We start from the raw sequence: 20,006 nt of genomic DNA on the forward strand, positions 1-20,006 counted from the left end.
TCTTTCCCTATTAATGTTCTTTGCTTGGTACTTACTGAGCAGCAGAAAAAAATGGTATGGGAAAGGACTGAAGGATTTTTTTTTTTTTCAGAAATCTGTAACAGTTTTACAAGGGAAGAAGTTACTGACACTGAATAGCACCCAAAAATCACAGAGATGTTATCAACCTATATCCACTTTATGGGGTATTTGTCTTGTTTAAGATTACTTCAACCTGTTGGCTGCTTTCAGCAAATGATTACCACAACATACATTATTCTGGGTCAGGAGCATTCTGGGAAGAGTACATAACTCAAGATTAAAGCTATACGTTATCTTGGGTTATAAAAGCTAATGAAATCCAAGATGTAAGGATAGTTGTTACATTGTTCTCTTAAATGCGGGTTACATAGGCTGAGTATAGTTGGTTGAACACAGTGTTTTTGGGTTTTTTGTTTTTTTGTTTTTTTTCTTGTTTTTTTTTTTTGTTTGTTTTTTGTTTTTTGTTTTGTTTTGTTTTTTTTTCGAGACAGGGTTTCTCGGTGTAGTCCTGGCTGTCCTGATACTCACTCTGTAGACTAGGCTGGCCTCGAACTCAGAAATCCACCTGCCTCTGCCTCCCGAGTGCTGGGATTAAAGGCATGCGCCACCACCGCCCGGACAATGTTTTATTTTTTAAGGAGTACGAGTGTTTAAAACATTTTTAAGGTTTATATATTTTGTTTTATGTTTATGAGTGTTTTGCCTGCATGCTTTGTATGTGTACCAGGTTTGTGTAATACCCATACTGGCCAGAAGAGGGCGACGAGTCCCATTAGATTAGAGTTACAGATAGCTAGCTGTAAACCACTGTTTGGGTGCTGGGAATTAAATTTTGTTTTTCTGGAAGAGTCACTGTAGCCTTTAACTGTTGAGCTCTTTCTCTAGCCCCTAAGCACATGGTCTTAAATGATCTCACGGCATGTGAATAGCTCGGCTGCATAGTCTGGCAAAAGTTTAATCTCTTTGGAGGCAAGAGATAATTCCAAAAAAAAATATCATCTTCCTTCCCTCCCTCACCCTCCCCGATTCTCTCCTTCCCTTCTTTCCTTCCTGTCTTTCCTTTGATCCTTCTGTCTTTCTTTCCTTTTTTGAATGGATGAATGCTTTATTCTAGAAGTGACTGGTGTGTAGCATACTTTTCCAGTAATGTGTTCCTTTGTTCTAGTGCTGATAGAATCCCAGATCTGTTTCCTTGAGACCCAAGGACTTAGTTATGTGTTCATATGGTACTGTTCCTCCCTTCCCACCCCCAACAGTGTGGGACTAGAAGCTGGCCTCTAAATCCCCTTCAGTGATAGGGAGGTGACCTGCTGTCAGAATCTGTGCATCCCTGCTCCTGGATGAGGAAGGGCTAGAGAAGATGAACTCTCTGGAGAACCGAGCCCAGACTTCCACTCATGGCTTGTGGGCAAAGGTGTCCTGTTCCAATCAGCTGCCTGGCGTCCTTTTGTTCTACCATGACAGAAATTGTGCATAGGCAAGATGTTTGTTACGTGCTAGGCTCGGGCAGTTCTGTTGTTTGGTTGTTTTTTTGTTTTTTTGGTTTTTTTTGTTTTTTTTTTTTTACGTTTTGAGTTTAAATCACACACACACACACACACACACACACACACACACACACATTTTTTTTCTGAGACAGGGTCTTATACAGATAAGATCGGCCTCCTTGTCTCTGCCTCTGGAATGCCAGAATGCCAGAATTACGAGGGTGTACCACAGCACACCCGACCCTATCGCAGCTTTTGTATCCCTCAGCATTTGACAGAAGCAGGTTACAGCCTCTAACATTGTAGCTCTCATTCAGTCCTTGTGTAGCGGGACCTTACGCAGAGCCAGTGTTGCAGCTCCTGGGCCTGGGCGGAGTGAGACTTTTGGCCCTAAAGGCTGGCCAGCTCTCTAACTCCAGGGCCTGCAGTCGCTCTCCTGTGGCTCTTGCTAGTCTTTCTCAGCTCTGCCCTCCCTGCTAGAGCTGGTGGCTGTGTTCTGGCTCTTGCCCTTCTGCCAGCTGTTGAGCTGCCTGCCTGCCTGCAGCTGTAAGCAGCCAGCTGCCTGGGCAGTTTGAGCTCGGCCACCACTGCTGCTGCTTTGCTGCTTCTGCCCTTGTTGCCGTGATACGTCCTCTGCTATGGCTTCCTGTCACCTTGGCCCAATTACTAAAAGCAAGCTAGAAAAGATCACTCGAGGGAGGCCTTGTATTGGGCCCCATGTTACACAGAGCATTTGGGTGCCTCTCAGCTGACTCATCAAACGACTCAAGCATCTTACTTATCCGTGTAGTATTGCCAGAAGAAAGGCATTTAACCAATCACAGCCAACTTCCCTTGCAAATAAAGGTGTCCCAGGGATCATAGCCTCGGCGCTTTAGCACCGCCACAGCACTTGCTCTCTGAGAGGCCACCAGAGGACATGTTCCTCTCTGACCCAGGGGGAAGTGGTTGCAGGATCATTAGAGTTCTCTAAGCCTTGTTACAACAAAGTCCAGTGTAAGCTTTGAAATAGTTCTGATACGGTCTGTAGCTTCAAGAGCCAGAGCAGGCAACCAGAGTATGTAGTTTCCTCATAGTGTCTGTGGAGGGTGCGTAAGGGTCGGCAGGATGTCTGCCTATTTGGCTGATAATCATTTTTACAGCAGGGGAGGATCTAAAAATTGCCAGTTAGGGAATCCAACTGCCCCATCTTTCAACATCAGGGGGGCTTACAGTAACAACTTAGCACTGGGCTCATGAGCTGACTCTGTGGGTCACACTCATGCTGGAACCCCACACAGAGGTAGAGGAGCTGACTTTGAGGTGTTCTCTGGTCTCTCCCTGGGTACCATAGCATATACCCCCCCCCCCCAGCTCCCAACACACACTAATAATGATAGTAAGTTAATTCTCTGGTCTCTCCCTGGGTACCATAGCATATACCCCTCAGCCCCTAACACACACTAATAATGATAGTAAGTGAATGCTTTTTTTAAAAATAAGAACTTATTGAGCCTGCTGGTAGTGGCACATGCCTTTAGTCCCAACACTTGGGAGGCAGATCTCTCTGAGTTCGAGGTCAGTCTAGTCTATAGAGCGAGTGGCAGGACAGCCAGAAATACACAGAGAAACCATGTCTTGAAAAACCAAAAAAATAAAGAAAAAGAACTTACTGGTGCTGGAGGCTGGAGAGACAGTGGTTTACCTTACCTGCTGCTCTCCCACAGGACCTGAGTTCAATTTCTAGCATCCACATGTTGGCTCATGACTCCAGAAGATCCAATGTTGGCACCAAATACACATTTGGTACGCACACGCACACACACACATGCACGCACACAAAATAAAACTCATATAAAATAAATCCTTTTTTTGCTTTTGTTTTTCAGGACAGGGTTTCTCTGTGTAGTCCTGGCTGTGTAGTCCTTAAAAAAATATTTACCCTGTAGACCAGAAGGCTGGCCTCAAACTGGGATCAAAGGCATGTGACAATGTCACAGGCTGAAAATAAGGAAATCTTTAAAAAAGAATTTACAGCCGGGTGGTGGCGGCGGCGGTGCACACCTTTAATCCCAGCACTTGGGAGGCAGAGGCAGGCGGATTTCTGAGTTCGAGGCCAGCCTGGTCTACAGAGTGAGCTCCAGGACAGCCAGGGCTACACAGAGAAACCGGTCTCGAAAAACCAAAAAAAAAAAAAAAAAAAAAAAAAAACCAACAAACAAAAAAACAAATAAAAAAGAACTTACTAGGCTGAGAATGGTGGGATACTCTTTTAATCTCAGCATTTGGGAGGCAGAGGCAGGCAGATCTCTGTCAATCTGAGGCCAGCCTGATATACATAGTGAGTTCCAGGACAGCCAGGGTTATGCAGAAAGAATCAGTCTCAAAAGACAAACCAAAAGAGGGGGACTGGAGAGATGGCTCAGCAGTTAAGAGCACTGACTGCCGTTCCAGAGGTCCTGAGTTCAAGTCCCAGCAACCACATGGTGGCTCACAACCACCTTCAATGGGGTCCAATGCCCTCTTCTGATGTGTCTGAAGATAACAATGGTGTACTCATACATATAAAACAATCTCAAAAAAATCAAACTGAGGAAAGAAATTACAACTAACACTAACACTGTAGCTGGGATGTGATACTGCTTACCTCTTCAGGTATGGTGGCACATGCTTATAATAGTGAGATAGTGCTTCAAGGCCTGCCTTGGCTACATGAATCATGTCTCAAAAGAAACAAAAACATAGGCTGGAGAGATGGTTCAGTAGTTAGGGATAGTTGTTGCTCTTGCAGACTGACCTGGGTTTGATTCCCAGTTCCCACATGACAGCTCACACCTGTCTAACACTAACTAGCCCACGCTCTCTGGCCTCCAAGTGTTCCAGTAATACATTCAGTCAGGTAAAGCACTCATACACATAAAACCTTTAGATTATTTTATTTTGCATGGTTGGTGTTTAGCCCGCATGTTCATCTGTGCACCGTGTGCATGGTACCCACAGAGATCAGAAGAGCTTCAAGTCCGCTGTCACTCTGGTTACAGCTGTGAGCCACTATGTGGGTGCTGAGACTTGAACCCTGGACCTCTGGAAGAGCAGCTAGACCTCTTAACCACTGAGCCATCACTCCAGCCCCACTTTAAATAATTTTTAAAAAGCAAAAGCAGCAAGGACAAAATCCCTTTCCAGTACCCCAGGTGAGGTAGAGCCACCTACCTGTTGCACAGCAGGGCCCTGACATGACAATGAGTCTGTCACCATAACCGCTGTCTTGTCTCCTGGAGCAGATTTGTGTGCCTGTGGAGTCCTCGAGCCCCCTGGTGATGAACAGCCAGAAGGAGGTGCTTCGCTGCTTCACAGTCCTGGGTGAGTGGTGGCCCCAGTGCTGGCTTCTGTATAAGGAAGCCTCAGAGGACTTGTCTGAGCCAGCTGTCCATTATTATTATTCATTATTAAAAACAACACAAAACAAAAACAGGGTCTCACTGTCCTTTTAGCTCAGCTGGCCTTGAGTTCATGATTCTTCTGCCTTGGACTCCCAAATATCAGCGTTACAGTCGTCTGCCATCAAGCCTGGTCAGCTGTCCTCTTTGAGGGGGATAATGGGTGTTTGGCCCAGGCTGAGGAGGGGTTAGGGCCTCAAGCAGAGTCTTGGTCTTGGTTATGGCCTGCGAGTACCTGATCTTCATTGAAATGCGTGTTATAGCTCTGTGAATCTTGGTCTAGAGGTTTCTGGCTCCCACTCCACACAGTCTTCCTTGACCCTCATCCACATCCACAGTTGCATCCCTGCATGTGGCTGCCTGGCTCTGGCCCTCAGTCTGACACTACCTGACCCCCAGCTACAGCATCTTTCAGTGTGTCACCTGGAGCCTGTTGGTCTAGATCAGTCAGAGCCTGGTCTACCAGATCTGTCCCTGGTGCCTGTATCCTGTCTCAGCCTGCTTGCCAGCTTGAGGGTCAGGACTTGCCAGCCACTGAAGACCAGTGACATCAGCACCCACCTAGAGCCTGGAGGGAGGAAGGCTGGGAGACTGGTTCAGCTGGCCAGAGTGTGGGGGTAGAGGGGCAATTTTTACTGTCATTGACACCGGTTCACAAAGGTGAGAAAACTCACCAAGGTAATTTCCAAAAGGTTCCCATTGGCAATGATATAGGTCCAGGTTAGAGGTCTGTACAGGGTCTCTAGTTGCAGACCAGCCCTGAAGCAGGAGAATCTCTGAGGGGTCCCTTGTGGGCTCCCCATGAATTAAGTTGGAATGAGCCCACTGGTTCTGGTGACCCCAGGTTTGTGTCTCACGTGTGTTGCCAACCCTTTAGTGTTAGAGTCCCCTGTGCTAGTCTGACCCTTCCCTTTATCCAACCACTCAAAGAAACATTGGGAAATTGACGGCCAGGGAGTTCAGTCTCCCGCACTCCCCACGGTGTGTTTTGCCTCCTCTGTCCTGGGAAGCTCCAGCTACAGAACAACCAAGGCGAACAAACTCAGTCCTGGCAAGCGTAGGGTACAAGTGTGGAGCAAGGAGTAAAGAGACTGTCAGACGGTATCTGACGTGCATGTTACCCTGCAGCCTGCTGCTCTCCTGACCGTCTGCTGGCCTTCTTACTGCCCAGGCTGGATACCAACAACGAGCGGCTCCGAGTAGGTACCCTGCAGATCCTGAGACACATCATCAACTCGGCCGGTGAGTGAGTGCCTGCTGTGGCTGCAGGCTGGCCATTGTGGGATAGCACCAGGGTAATGTCCGTCATTTGGATGAGTGTAACATCCTACTTTGAATTCTTGTTAGTGATAATAGTATTTTAGCTTGGTAGTCTTCACAATTGAACCGTGTTTTATTGCTGTGATAAGATTCCATGACCAAGGTAATTGAACAGAAGAAGAGGTTTATTTGGAGGTGGGGGACAATGGAAAGCAAGTGCTCATGGGCAGACATTTGATAACTGGGAGTGGCCTGGGCTTTAGAACCCTCAAAGCCTGCCCCCATTGACACACCTCCTCCAGCAAGGTCCTACCTCCTAATCATTCCAGAACTCTTCCACCAGCTGGGGGCTAAGCATGCAGATATACAAGCCTATCAGGTCATTCCCATACAAACCACCACAGATTTAGGACTTAGAGTTCCACACATGCTGGGCAAGTGTTCTATCTCTGAGTAACACTTTCAACCCCCAGTTTCCTGCTTTTAAGGGAGACATACTTGACTAGCAGTAAGTTTCATAAAGATAATCATAGTTGTACATGTGGGTTTGTGGTTTGGTGAATTCCATTCATACCCTGTCAGAGGTCAGGAAAGAGTGACTGTGGTACCTGTCTTAGGGTTTTACTGCTGTGAACAGACACCATGACCAAGGCAACTCTTGTTTTGTTTTGTTTTGTTTTGTTTTTTTGAGACAGGGTTTCTCTGTATAGCCCTGGAACTCACTTTGTAGACCAGGCTAGCCTCGAACTCAGAAATCCGCCTGCCTCTGCCTCCCAAGTGCGGGGATTAAAGGTGGTGTGCGCCACCACTGCTAAGGCAACTCTTATAAGGACAACATATAATTGGGGCTGGCTTACAGGTTCAGAGATTCAGTCCATTATGTGGGAGCACATAAATGTCCAGGCAGGCATGGTGCAGGCAGAACTGAGAGTTCTACATCTCTATCTGAAGGCTGCTAGCAGAATACTGGCTCCCAGGCAGCTAGGCTTAAAGCCCACACCAACAGTGACACACCTACTCCAACAAGACCACACCTCCAAATAGTGCCTCTCCCTGGGCTAAGCGTACACAAACCATCACATTGGGTGGCCTTAGATAAGAGGTTCAGAAAGGAACATCCTGTTGCCTGGGGCTCTTCCTGGCAGTGGCTTAAGGCACCAGAAGTAGACTCTTGGAAGTGTATTTCTTAGGGTATGTGCATAGGTGCGTGTTTACATTTAAGAGTTCACAAGTGGATTGGAATTCAGGTGAAAGGACACATGAGTCACGCAAGGGCAAATGAAAAGTAAGTTATGTTTCCTAGTTCCAACTCTACCATTGTTTTTTGTTTGGTTGTTTTGTTGTTGGAGGCAGTGGTTTTGATGGATAAGATGGATAAGTATATAAAAATCCATTGATAGTGAAAATATAAAACCACAGCTGAAGCTTCATGGCATCAGATGGCTGTTCTAACTGTGTAGACGTTCACTGAGGTTTGCAGCATTCAGGACTGGGCAAGTGTTTCTTTAACTGGATACCTTTTTCTTTTCTTTTCTTTTTCTTTTTTTTTTTCTTCTCTTTTCTTTTTCTTGAGACAGTCTCTCTATATAGCCCTGATTGTCCTGGAACTCTCTCTGTAGACCAGGCTGGCCTCAAACCCACAGAGATCAACCTGCTTCTGCCTCCTAAATGCTGGGATCAAAGGCGTGCACCACTACAGGCAGCATTTGACTGGATACCTTTATCTAGCTGTGTGATGCTTTTATTGATTTCATTGCAGTAAAATGATTTTTCATTAAAGTTTACTTCAGAAGACACTCTGTGTTTACCTATATTTTATTTTTTCCCCTCTATGTTCTTTCTCTGGGCATATGATATGGAAATGTCTACATATAAGAAACAGAATTTTCTCTCTACCTGAAGACAGTCCATAGCGTGCTTTGTTTCTTCCTGTAATCTGCCTTAGAGAACTTCTCACCTTCATAACTACAGATTCGAGATGCTCTTACATTTTTATCATGAAGTACAGCTCACAGACAGAACCAGTACAGATAGTAACTGTTCTTTTCAGTAAGTGATAACACAACCCATTATTCCCACCTGGATGAGGACTAAAGAGCAGGTGACAGTGCCCAGGGGCCATTGCCAGGTCAGGAAGGGTAGCTTCCTGCACAAGAAGGTGTTACTGTTTTGCACGTTGCATAAAGAAAGAGAAATTGCACAGTATGGAACATGTTATATCTGACTTATTTTTCTATGAAATGTATAGTGAGTTAATCTCCAAGGTACTTATTTGTTATCAAGGGATAAGTGGGTTCTTCTGGTTTCTTACTCCAATGAAGACTGCCGCTGTTTCTATTTTCCCTGTGCACACTTAGGTGGACATGGAACTAGGAGCAGAGTTTCAGGTTATAGATGTGCATTTGTCTCAACACCACTAGGTGAATGCATTCTGTTTTTCCAAGATACCTCGTGAAGCCAGTCCTTTGCATCCTAGCCAGAGTAACTCTTTTTGAGGAAGCCAATATTTAACTGTTATATGTTCCAGATTAACAAACAAGCCATTTTTCCCAAGGTTGCCCAAAATCCCGGAGTAAAATCCCCAGAAGGGCAAGGATGGAACATACAGACATTTTCCTGGAGTCTAGTTTGATCTGTGCCGTATGCTGGCCGAGCCTTTAACACTAGGTAGCGCTCTGAACTCAGGTTTGCATCACTTCTCCTGTGGACTTAAAACCTGCAAGATAGGAGCAGGAACGTAACTCAGGAACATGAAGCTGACCATGGTCTTCTGTTACTCTCTGAGAAACCGAAACCCTAGGAATCTAAAGATGAATTTGAATGGGAGTCTCAGCTAGGACACAGGTTAATTTTAAATTTCTTCACCTTATCAGTCTGACCTTTGTGTCTTCAGCCTCGAGATTCCAGAGGCTAGCTAGCTATGCTTAGTTTGTTTTTTGTTTTTGCTTTTTGTGTCTTTGAGACAGGGTCTCACTATGTAATTTTGGCTGGTCTGGAATTCACTAAGTACAGTAGGCTGACCTTGAACCCAGAGCTGGGACCAGAGGCATGCACCACCCACTGTGCCTACTTTGAAGATTTTGCTTTTTTGGTTTTTAATTATTTTATGTGTGTGAGTGTTTTGTGTGCATGTATGTCTGTGTGGCATGTGCATTCTGGTGCTCAGGGAGCCAGAAGAGTATGTCTGATACTCTGGAACTAGAGTTACAGATGGTTGTGAGCCGCCATGTTGGTACTGGGAATCAAACCCAGGTCCTTTGAAAGTGAAACAGTAGTTCGAGGCCAGCCTGGTCTACAGAGTGAGTTCCAGGACAGCCCGGGCTATACAGAGAAACCCTGTCTCGAAAAACCAAAAAAAAAAAAAAAAAAAAAAAAAGAAAGAAAGTGAAACAGTGCTCTTAACCACTGAATAATTTCTCCAGACCTTTATCTTTAACATGTTTTTTTAAAGACGTATTTATTTTATTTATATGAATACACTGTAGCTATCTTCAGACACACCAGAAGAGGGCATTGGATCCCATTACAGATGGTTGTGAGCCACCATGTGGTTGCTGGGAATTGAACTCAGGTCCTCTGGAAGAGCAGCCTGTGCTCTTAGCCACTGAGCCATCTCTTCAACATGTTTGTATGTAACCATATATGTCTTTATATGTAAATAACAATATATCTATTTGGCTCTCTTACTGAAGGCTGGCCATCAATTTGTTTGTTTTGTTTTCTTTTTTGTTTTTTCTATTTTGTTTTGTTTTGAGATAGGGTCTCTCTACATAGCCCTAGCTGTCCTGGAACTCACTCTTTAGACCAGGCTGGCCTTGAACTCAGACGTTCACCTGCCTCTGCCTCCCGAGTGCTGGGATTAGAGGTGTGAGTCACTCGCTCAGCTGACCGTTGATTTTTGTTGATGTTTGTTTGTTTTTTGTTTCATTTGATTTTTTTTTTTTAAGACAGGAATATCAGGTACCCCAAGCTGGCCCTGAATTTATTTTATACCTGAAAATGCCCTTGAACTCTTCATCCTCCAGCCTCCTCCTCCCTAGTACTGGGATTCCCGGTGTTCACCCCTGTGCTTGTTCTTATTCAGTGCTGGGATCTAACCTTCAGCTTCGTGCATGCACCCTGCCCGCTTGGCTACCCCTCCAGGCCTGGCTTTACATTTACTTTTCTTAGATGACATAACACACAGTGGTGTAATTGAGTGGTGTTAAGCAAGCCACACTCTCTTGGGGCTCTCACCAACTCTCTGTGAAGAGCTCTGTCCTGTAGCATGGAAGCTGCCACTTCCTGGTGTCTTCAGCTTCCGTTCACAGAAATTCCTACCTCAGTTTAAGGTCCTGACTATTACTTTTCAACATCTTGTAAACACTGCATGATTTCCCTTGGGCAGATTTAGAATCTCTGTTGTCTGGGCTTTTACAGACCTCTCATTTTTCTGTATTTTATGTTATTACTGCCAAGATCCTCAACAGGCTTTGTTGTGGTGGCTAGAGAGGAGATAGGGCCTAAGCCAAGGAGTGTTTTAGGACAGGGCTGGCACACAGGGCCAAGGCCCTACCTCTGAGGCCTCCATCCCCAACGGTGGCCTGTTCATTCGTTTGTCTTTGTTTTTTGCTGCAGAGTTTCTCCATGTAATAGCTCTGGCTGGCCTGGAACTCTCTCTGTAGATCAGACTGACCTTGAACTCAGAGAAATCCACCTGCCTCTGCCTCCTGAGCGCCACCACTACCTGGCTGGGATGACATTACCAGACTGTCTCTACAATGAAAGCGTTGCCACGAATAGTTATTACCTGCATTGTGCCCAGTGCCCCCATTTTTCTTCCCTATTTTCTTTCCTTTAAAAAAATTATTTATTATGTATATGTACGTGCGCCTGCACGAGTTTATGCTCAGGTGCCTATGGAGGTCAAAGGCATTTGATGCCCTGCTGGAGTTACAGGTGGTTGTGTGCTGCCTGATGTAAGTTCAGGGGACTGAACCCAGGTCTCTACAAGAACAGTACGAATTCTTACCTGCTGAGCCATCTCTCCAGCCTCTTCACCCTCTATGGTCTAGGGTCTTGCTCTATGGCCTAGGTTGTTTTGAACATTCTAGCTTCCTGTGTCAGCCTCCTCAGCTCTCCTGGAGCTCACAATCCTCCTGCTTCCTCCTGAGTGTTAGGGTTACAGGCACTTATCATATTCGGTGATAGCCACTTCATAACACTCATTTAACATTTCTCACAAAAGGGGAAATCCACTATAGAGACATAGACTAGCTCACAAATTTGAGTGTTCTTATTGCTCAGGGGCCAGGCCAGTGCTCTGGGCGTCATCCCAGGGTTAGCATCTGCTGCCGAGTCAAGCACTTAGTGGCCAGTTTTCAGTCTTCTTTATAGTATTAGGAGCTGAGTCTGGTGGGGGCACACAGCTTTAATCTTTTTTTTTTTTAAATATTTATTTATTTATTTTATGTATATGAGTACACTGTTGCTGTCTTCAGACACACTAGAAGAGGTCATCAGATCCCATTACAGATGGTTGTGAGCCACCATGTGGTTGCTGGGAATTGAACTCAGGACCTTTGGAAGAGCAGTCAGTGCTCTTAACCACTGAGCCATCTCTCCAGCCCCAGCTTTAATCTTTTAAACTTGGGAGAAAGAGGCAGGTGGATTTCTGATTTCAAGGCCAGCCTGGTCTACAGAGCAAGTTCCAGGTCAGCCAGGGCTACACAGAGAAACCCTATATTAGAATACACACACACACACACACACACACACGCACACGCACACGCACACGCACACGCACATGCACGCATGTATGTAAGTACGTGTTAGGCATAGAAGGTTATATTTCTAGTTCTCAGCAAGAGGAGCCCTCAGGGCAGCAGCAGCCGTTCATCTGGACCGTGTGAGGCACACCAGACTTTAAGCAGACTGGTGACTGATACCAGTTCAGTCACAGCGCCCGCCACCAACGTAACTTCCCCAGAATCTGAGCCACTTTTCTACTTATTGCCTCAACTGCCAACCAGTTAGCTTTGTAAAAGATGTGCTCAAATCATGTTTCTTTAATTAATTAATTTTCTTATTATGGGTATGTGAGCGCCATGAAGAGGGGGTGCACATCAGAGGATAACTTCCAAGAATTGGTTCTCTCCTTTTGCCATGTTGGTCCCAGGGATGGGACTCAGCTTACCAGTGCTGATGGCAGGCACTGTTGTGCCAGGGAAATGTTAGTGATCCCAAAACACACTCAGGAGCCAATCTGATGCAACTCACAGCAGGATCTTTATTCTATTTGAGCTAGCTCACCACCCCCACCCCCCACGTACCACCATCACGCAGGATGGTTTTGGTGGGCGGGGACTCTGAATATCTATGGGGCAAGGCTGAATATCTATGGGGTAAGCAGCAAGCAGGGAGTGTGTGTGTGAGCATCGAATTGGACAGCTTCTGTGGCCTTTAACATGATTGGCTGGTGCTGGGAGTTGTATCCTGAACTTAATTTCTGCTCCCCTCTGCATTGGTGGTCGTTAGGCAGGGGGTGGGCTTGTAACCTGGGGTACAGGTTTGTTGGGGGAATAACCTGGAGACTGGAGCTAGGTTTGGGCTTTGTTAGGGGGCAACTTGGAAACTAATGCTAGGTACCAGCCTGTTAGTCTACCTGAGTTCAAACTTAGGTCAGGTTCTCTAGGATGGAGTGCTGGCATCTCAGCACCTTCATTCCCTGAGCTACCAGCTGCACCCCATGCTAGGTTTTACCTTTTTCTTTTTTCTTCATTTTTAATATCTGTGTGTGTCTGCCTAGATATGTACACATGAAAAAACTTAAGTAAGTGCGCACATGAACGTAAGTGCACACATGAACATAAATGCACACATGAATGTAAATGCCCGCAAAGACCAGAGGCACCTGGTTTCCATGGAGCTGGCTGTGAGCCACCTGAAGTGGGTTTTGGGAAATGAACTCATCTTCCTCTGGAAGAACAGTATTTGCTCTTAACCACTGAGCCATCCCTCCAGCACCCCCTAACCACTGAGCCATCCCTCCAGCACCCTCTAACCACTGAGCCATCTCTCCAGTACCCCCTAACCACTGAGCCATCTCTCCAGCACTCCCATCCCCTTTAAATTCATCATCCTATTCATTGTTCGCTTAGGCCAGGGGTTGAGAAATGAACCTTGAGTGTCTATGCAACTGTAAGATGCTGTGATGTAATGCTTTGTAGGAAAGAGGGGTGGGATTTGCCGAAAACACTGAGTTTCTGTTTCTAGGGGCCTCGGTGTTCTACATTACAGCTGCCCCTTAGGTGCTGGTTTGGGGCTCACCCAGAGCCCCTCCTACAGCTCTGACTGGTAGTGTGCTTTCATGGTGACCTCTTTTTGAATGAGCTAGAGAACAATTCTTTTCTTAAAAAGCCAGCTACAAAAGGCAAGGCATCGTAGTGAAGGCAAGTGGGCATGCAATACAAGGAGCTTTGCCTAAATTCACTTACACAGAACTGGGCGCTCTCAGAGTGGGGCCACCAGTTAGCAGTGGATAAAAGACAGGACAGGTCTCTCAGCTGGCTTTGTCTGGGGCTCCTGTTTAACAGGCATTTCCCTGGTCCCTTCAATCTGCAGGGCTCTGCCCTGTGCCTCCCCTAGCCTTGCAAGGTTTGCAGTATACTGCATTTTAGCCTCGCTGCATTAGAGAGCATAGTTCTTCATGCACAAGGACCCCAAAGAGAATTTAAATCCTTCTTAGCTTTTGGATTAGGTAAAATGTTATTTGGGGACTTTTTTTTCTCCCTCAGAGCAGTGGGTTTGTGCCCATTTCTCCTTCTACATGAGGACCAAATGAGGCCAGATCCTTTGAGGCCGAGTCTTCAAAGTAGATGTAGATAGGATGACTGGCCTTGGTTAGCAGGGACTAAAGCATCTTGCTTGTTTCTTGCAGCTGTCCAGATGGAAGCTAAGAAGCCCTTTATCCTCTCTTCCATGAGGCCGCCTCTCCTGGACACCAACGATAAGGTACAGTGGGAGGTTAGCCTGGGTCATTGTTGGAGTAGACCAGGTGGTTGCTCGTCGTGAGCCGCCGCAGATGGAGGAGCTCCCAGAGCACAGGAAGTTCCTGTCCTACTGTCTCTGGTCGCACGCAGTCGGAGACAGGCACACACGCAGTGTGAGCAGACTATATTTCCACATTGTCTTAGTGAACTGTTAATGAACCCAAGCCACTTCAGGGCTGGCGCCTGTCATGGGCCCGAGTGCTCCAGCACCACCCTGAGGTTCACCATTCACAACAAGGACTCAGAAAACTCAGGCAGCAGGTGTACTCACCACTTCAAACTCGGGGATGGTTTAAATCTGCTGGGAAGCTTATGACTATAATCTGAGCACTTGGGAGTCTGAGATAGGAGTTCCTGGCTATCCTGGGCTACATAATTGGACCTTATCTCAAAACCAGCAATCAGCTGGGAAAGAGCACTTGGGACAGAGTTCAGGAGGGACAAACCTGAAGCTTCTCATTACCTTTTGTGAGCAGGCCAGTGTTAGCACCACACATAGGAGTATTGCCAACCAAGGTCATCCTTTAGTCTTAGAGTTCTGAACTGATGACCCTGTCACATGGATGTGCTGGACTGTCTATGGCTACACTCAGCCTCCAGCCCCTATGAAGATGGCCTGCAGGTTCCCACCTGAGGGCTAGCCTTTGACTATGAGAAATGACCCTAGACCCAGATCATGACATACTCTTACCAAGTAGAATATCTCAAGGGCTCCCAGGAGCCCAGGAAGCAGGTTAGACTCCTCTTTGGGCAAAGTAGGCCCCCCTAGCCTTCTGAGCACCACTGTGTTAGCAGGGCCTGCTTGCTCAGAGGCATCGGAATCCTAACCCTTCCTGAGAGCCACTGCAGCATCCGTGATGGCCCTGGCTGCTTCCAGGGACCTCCTGTGTATCCTACTGTTATTTTCTTCGGGAGCTTCTGACACAAACTCCAAATCCCAGCTTTCTAACCTGTATATCCATCCTCATTGTGGGTCCAAACAAAGAGATGGGCACAATATGGAGTGAGCACACACATGCTCAGCCTGGGCAGATGGCTACCTACCCTGACCTACCCTGTTCCCACAGCCTCATTAAATGATTAGGTGTGGGGTTATCAGGAGGTGAGAATCTCAGGAAGCTTGCTTGGAGCAGCTGTGCTTGACGTGACATTCCAGGAAGCAAAAGCATTCTCAGGATGGAACTGAAGGCTCCTGGGAGACCTGTGCAAAAGGCTGGGTCAAGGGCCAGGGATCAAAGGCCAGTGCCTGTTAGGGCAGGTGGGCTAGAGGAGACATCGGTTCTGAGTAAACCTCACTGGTTTGGGCTGACCAGGCTGGCCATGCAGCCTCAGAACCAGGAACACTTGGGCCTGGGAAACATTCCCTGGGTGAGGAGTCAAGCAACCAGGTCTGTAACATATCATAGGAAACATGGGTGTCACCCAAGAGAGCCAGTCCTGAAGGATACCAGTGCTGTAGCTTAGGTCCAGATGAACAGTGCAGATGGGATAGGTCGGTTAGGCACCAAGACTCTGTGAGTGTAGAGTGGGAGGTGAAGCTGGGGATCTGAGTGCTTTGGAGCAGACCTTTCTGAGCCGTTTGCATAGACTTGAGGATGAAGCTTGGTAAAAGCCCATAGAAGATGCAGTTGGTGAGATAAGGTGACTTCTGAAGGGCCGGGAGGAAGGGAGGAGCTGTGTGGGATAGCAGGAAAGGAGGCCTTCCCTTGCAGAGCTGCACGTGTCACAAGTGACTAAAGGGCTGCTAGCTGAGAGCTGAGTAAGCTTCCATGAAGCCAGGCGTTAGGTACTGCAGCAGCTGTGGGTGCAGGTGTAGGGTAGGTGTGCAAACACATGTGTGTGAGTGTGGGTGCAGGCGGTAATGTGGGTACAGATGTGGTGTAGGTGTATCTGGGCATGGGTATGGTGCTGACACAGATGTGGGTGCAGGTGTGGGTGCAAATGTGGCTCCTGTGGCCCTGCCTGACTTTCTCTTGGTTCTGTCTGGCAGGTGAAACGGGCTGTGGTGCAGGTGATCAGCGCCATGGCCCACCACGGCTACCTGGAGCAGCCCGGGGGTGAGGTGATGGTTGATTACATTGTGCAGCAGTGTGCTCTGCCCGCAGAGGAGGTAAGGACCCGGTTGTCTCTGGATCTGTTGGCTGTCAGGCTCTTCGGCCCATGTTTCTCGTGAGCACTGTCGGCACTGGTTACCAAGAGCATCTGGCCTGGTAGCAGGTGGTTGTGTGGCCATGTGGGCTGAGGTTCCCTTTGGTTTCTGAGTCAGGGCCACTGAAGCTTGTGAGTCAGCCCAACAGATACCCAACTCCAGCAGAGGAAAGGACGGAAACTTTGACTTTGACTTTTATTTAAAGTTACTAAACACCAGTTTCTTTTGAAGGAGAGTTAAGGTAAGACGTGGTCACGTAGACTGTAAGTAGTGGGTGGGTGGAGCTAAGTGTCATTGTGCTTGCTTAGTATGCTCTGGGCACTGGGGTTCCTTAGTACAGAACCGAGTGTTGGCGGAGTGGGCAGTCTAGTCCTACAGTAAACAGTGAGAGCTCCACTTCTTGGGCTGTGAGCTCTGGATCCGGCTTCTTGGAATGAGAAAAGCTAGGTCAGCTCTGAATCTGTTACTATGATAAAACACCATGACCAAGGCAACTTATAGAAGGAAGGGTTTGTTTGGGTTTCTGGTTCCAGAAGGATAGGAGTCCATCATGAGAGAGACATAGCAGCGAGTAGCTGGCCTGGGAGGAACGGAAATCGGAGTGCTCATACCTTCAAATGCAAGCATGCAGCAGAGAGCGAACAGAGTGGGCAAGCCCAGTCAAAGCCTGCTCCAGTGGCATCCTTCCTTTGGCAAGGCTCCACCTCCTAAGATTCCATAACCTCCCCCAAACAACACTAGTAACTTGGGACTGAGTGTTCAAATATCTGAGCCTATAGGCAACATTTCTCCCTCAGACCACCACGAGTGGTCTTCTAGTGCTTCTGTCAGTGAGCTATACACAGTGCCCAAACAGGACTCAGACTCTGTCTATCCTTTAAAACATAATTTAAAAAATTTAGATCTCTTTTTTATTCTGTGTGTATGAATACTTGCCTGCATGTATGTATGCACATCACATGTATGCTTGGTGCCTACAGAGACCAGAAAAGGGCAGTTGATTCCCTGGCACTGGAGTTCCAGGATGGATGATTGTGAGCCACCATGTGGGTACTGGGAATCAAACCAGGTCCTCTGTAAGAACAATGTTCTGGTTTGCTGGCCCATCTCTTTTGTTTGTTTGTTTGTTTGTTTGTTGTTTTTTATTTTTGTTTTTCGAGACAGGGTTTCTCTGTGTAGTCCTTGGCTGTCCTGGAACTCACTCTGTAGACCAGGCTGGCCTTGAACTCAGAAATCCGCCTGCCTCTGCCTCCCAAGTGCTGGGATTAAAGGCGTGCGCCACCACCGCCCATCTCTTGAGCCTCATATTGTTTTAGTCTTTGACAAGTTCATATAATGCGCGCTGCTCATATTTACCCTGCCCTCCTAACTCCTCCCAGATCTACCTGCTTTTTCTTAGAAAATCACATTTACTTACTTGTGTGTGTGTGTGTGTGTGTGTGTGTGCGTGTGTGTGCGTGCTCACACATGTCACAGCACATGTATGAAGCCAGAGGACCACATTTGGGAGTTGATTGTCTCCACCATGTGGGTCTTTGGGATAGAACTCAGGGTATCAGGCTTGGTGGTAAATGTATTTACCCACTGAGCCATCTTGCAGGCCCATCCTGCCTCTGTCTTAAAGGTCATAACATTGACTAGAGGTCATGGGTAACAACCCACCTTTGGAGGAAGCCTGGCCACAGGTCAATTCCTTCTGAAGAGAGGGGGGAGGGAGGGGAGAGGAGGAGGGAGGGAGAGAGAGGGGGGTTCACATGGAGCAGTAGATGCAGGAGGGTGTGAATTGCTCAGCTTTGGTTGTGGGAACCAACCTCAGGTCTTCTGCAAGCCCAGCGTACATTCTTAACCTCTGAAGCATCTCTCTAGCTGCTAATTTCCTTGACACTTTATTTGCTTGTGTGTGTATATAGATGTGTGTAAGTGCACATGCTAGTGTACTTGTGGAAGTCAGGGGACAGCCTATGGGAAGTGTTTTTCTTCTCCCACCATATGGGCCCTAGAGCGTGCTCTCACACGTGGGGCCATTGCCAGCCAGGCGCCTGCTTTGCCCTCTGCACCTTCCCAGGAGCTTGTAGGTTATTAGACAAGAACTGAAGAAGGCCAAGTCCTCTGCTTGAGTCTGTAGTCCCAGTAAGCTGCTATCTGAAGGTTTGGTTTTTAATATTGGAAAAGTTGAAGAGACTCCCCTAGTAGGTACTGTAAAGTCGTTGTTGTTGTTGTTAACAACTTGATATGCCATATTTGGTTAATATCCACGGGAGGCCTGCAGTTTCTGAAGAGAAATGGAGGAAGAGCAGGTGGAGAGTGGAGAGGACTGGGAGGGAGGAGGGAGAGAAACTGCATTCAGAATTGGATATATGAGAGAAGAAATTTTTAAAACATTTATTTTATGTATGTGAGCACACTGTCACTGTCTTCAGACACACCAGAAGAGGGCGTCAGATCCCATTACATATGGTTGTGAGCCACCATGTGGTTGCTAGGAATTGAACTCAGGTCCTCTGGAAGAGCAGTCAGTGCTCTTAACCACTGAGCCATCTCTCCAGCCCGAGAGAAAAAAAAATTTAAAAGTCTATATTCTACCTCTTCCCCCCAAATTAAAAATATTTACTTATTTTATGCACAAGCATGTATGTATGGAACACCTTTTTGAAGGTCAGAGGACAGTTGGTAGAAGTTGGTTCTCTCCTTCCACCATGTAAATTCTGGGGATCAACATCAGGCTTGACAGCAAGTGTCTTGGCACCTTGACTTGCTGAGCCATCTATGAAGGCTTATAGGAAACAAAGAACAGAGGTGGGGACAGACCAAGGGAGAGATGGAGGGAGAGGAAAAGAGAGATTTTGTGTGTTTGTGTGTGTCTGTGTGTGTCTGTGTGTCTATGTGTATGTGTGTGTGTCTGTGTGTGCTCGTGTTTGTGTGTATGTGTGTGTGTCCATGTGTGTCTGTGTGTCTCTGTGTGTCTGTGTGTGTCTGTGTGTATCTGTGTGTGTCTGTGTGTGTCCATGTGTGTGTGTGTCTGTGTGTGTCCGTGTGTGTGTGTATGTGTGTGTGTGTATGTGTGTGTGTGCAGGCAGACACACGCCATGGACTACATACAGAGCTTAGAGGGCAACTTTAGGTCTCTCCTTGTCCATTGGATCCAGAAATCAAACTCAGCTTGTCAGTCTCACACAAGAAAGCACTTTACTGAGCCATCCCACCAGCTTTTCTTGAGTGATGTTGGTGTGCTTGCCTGTGGGAGCTGACAGACATGCTCTCAGGGGCAGGGTCAGTGAGTCTGCCGTGTTTCCTTTTCTGCCAGCCTTTCCCCTTCTCATGCTAACCCTGGTGCGTGGACCGTCATCCACGTGTGCTCTCTTTTGCCTCTCCCCCAGCCTGAGAAGCCTGGCCCTGACGGGGAGGAGCTGGCGGCAGACAGTGTGCGGGCAGTCAGTATCCGCACCCTCTACCTAGTCAGCACCACAGTGGACAGGATGAACAGCGTGAGTGTGCGTGTCTTTGACCTGAGGCGGGCTGCCTGAGCCTTCCCTTTCTGAGATTTCCTGCCCTCCTTGTCCCTGGCCTGGAGCAGGGAGTGTGGCCTCCAGAGGACAGTGGCTGGGCAGTGCTCAGACAAGCTCTCAGCAATGGCGGGACA

General features: G+C 47.2%; 1 protein-coding gene across 6 annotated transcripts in view; it reads left to right on the forward strand.

Moving 5' to 3' along the window:
• The window catches only part of Mroh1 (maestro heat like repeat family member 1), a 76,837-nt gene that overhangs the window by 31,220 nt on the left and 25,611 nt on the right, over window positions 1–20,006 (forward strand). For 4 of the 6 annotated variants that reach the window (XM_034517310.2, XM_034517312.2, XM_076912223.1 and 1 more), the window contains exons 11-15: window positions 4,772–4,850; window positions 6,056–6,169; window positions 14,106–14,179; window positions 16,208–16,327; window positions 19,744–19,857. In XM_034517310.2, coding sequence (XP_034373201.1) covers window positions 4,772–4,850; window positions 6,056–6,169; window positions 14,106–14,179; window positions 16,208–16,327; window positions 19,744–19,857 — 501 coding nt within the window. The remainder of the gene's footprint in view (window positions 1–4,771; window positions 4,851–6,055; window positions 6,170–14,105; window positions 14,180–16,207; window positions 16,328–19,743; window positions 19,858–20,006) is intronic. The other 2 variants (XM_034517311.2, XM_034517313.2) reach the window with 1 other exon arrangement.

The sequence above is a fragment of the Arvicanthis niloticus genome, chromosome 13, assembly GCF_011762505.2.
Source record: "Arvicanthis niloticus isolate mArvNil1 chromosome 13, mArvNil1.pat.X, whole genome shotgun sequence".
Lineage (NCBI taxonomy): Eukaryota > Metazoa > Chordata > Mammalia > Rodentia > Muridae > Arvicanthis > Arvicanthis niloticus.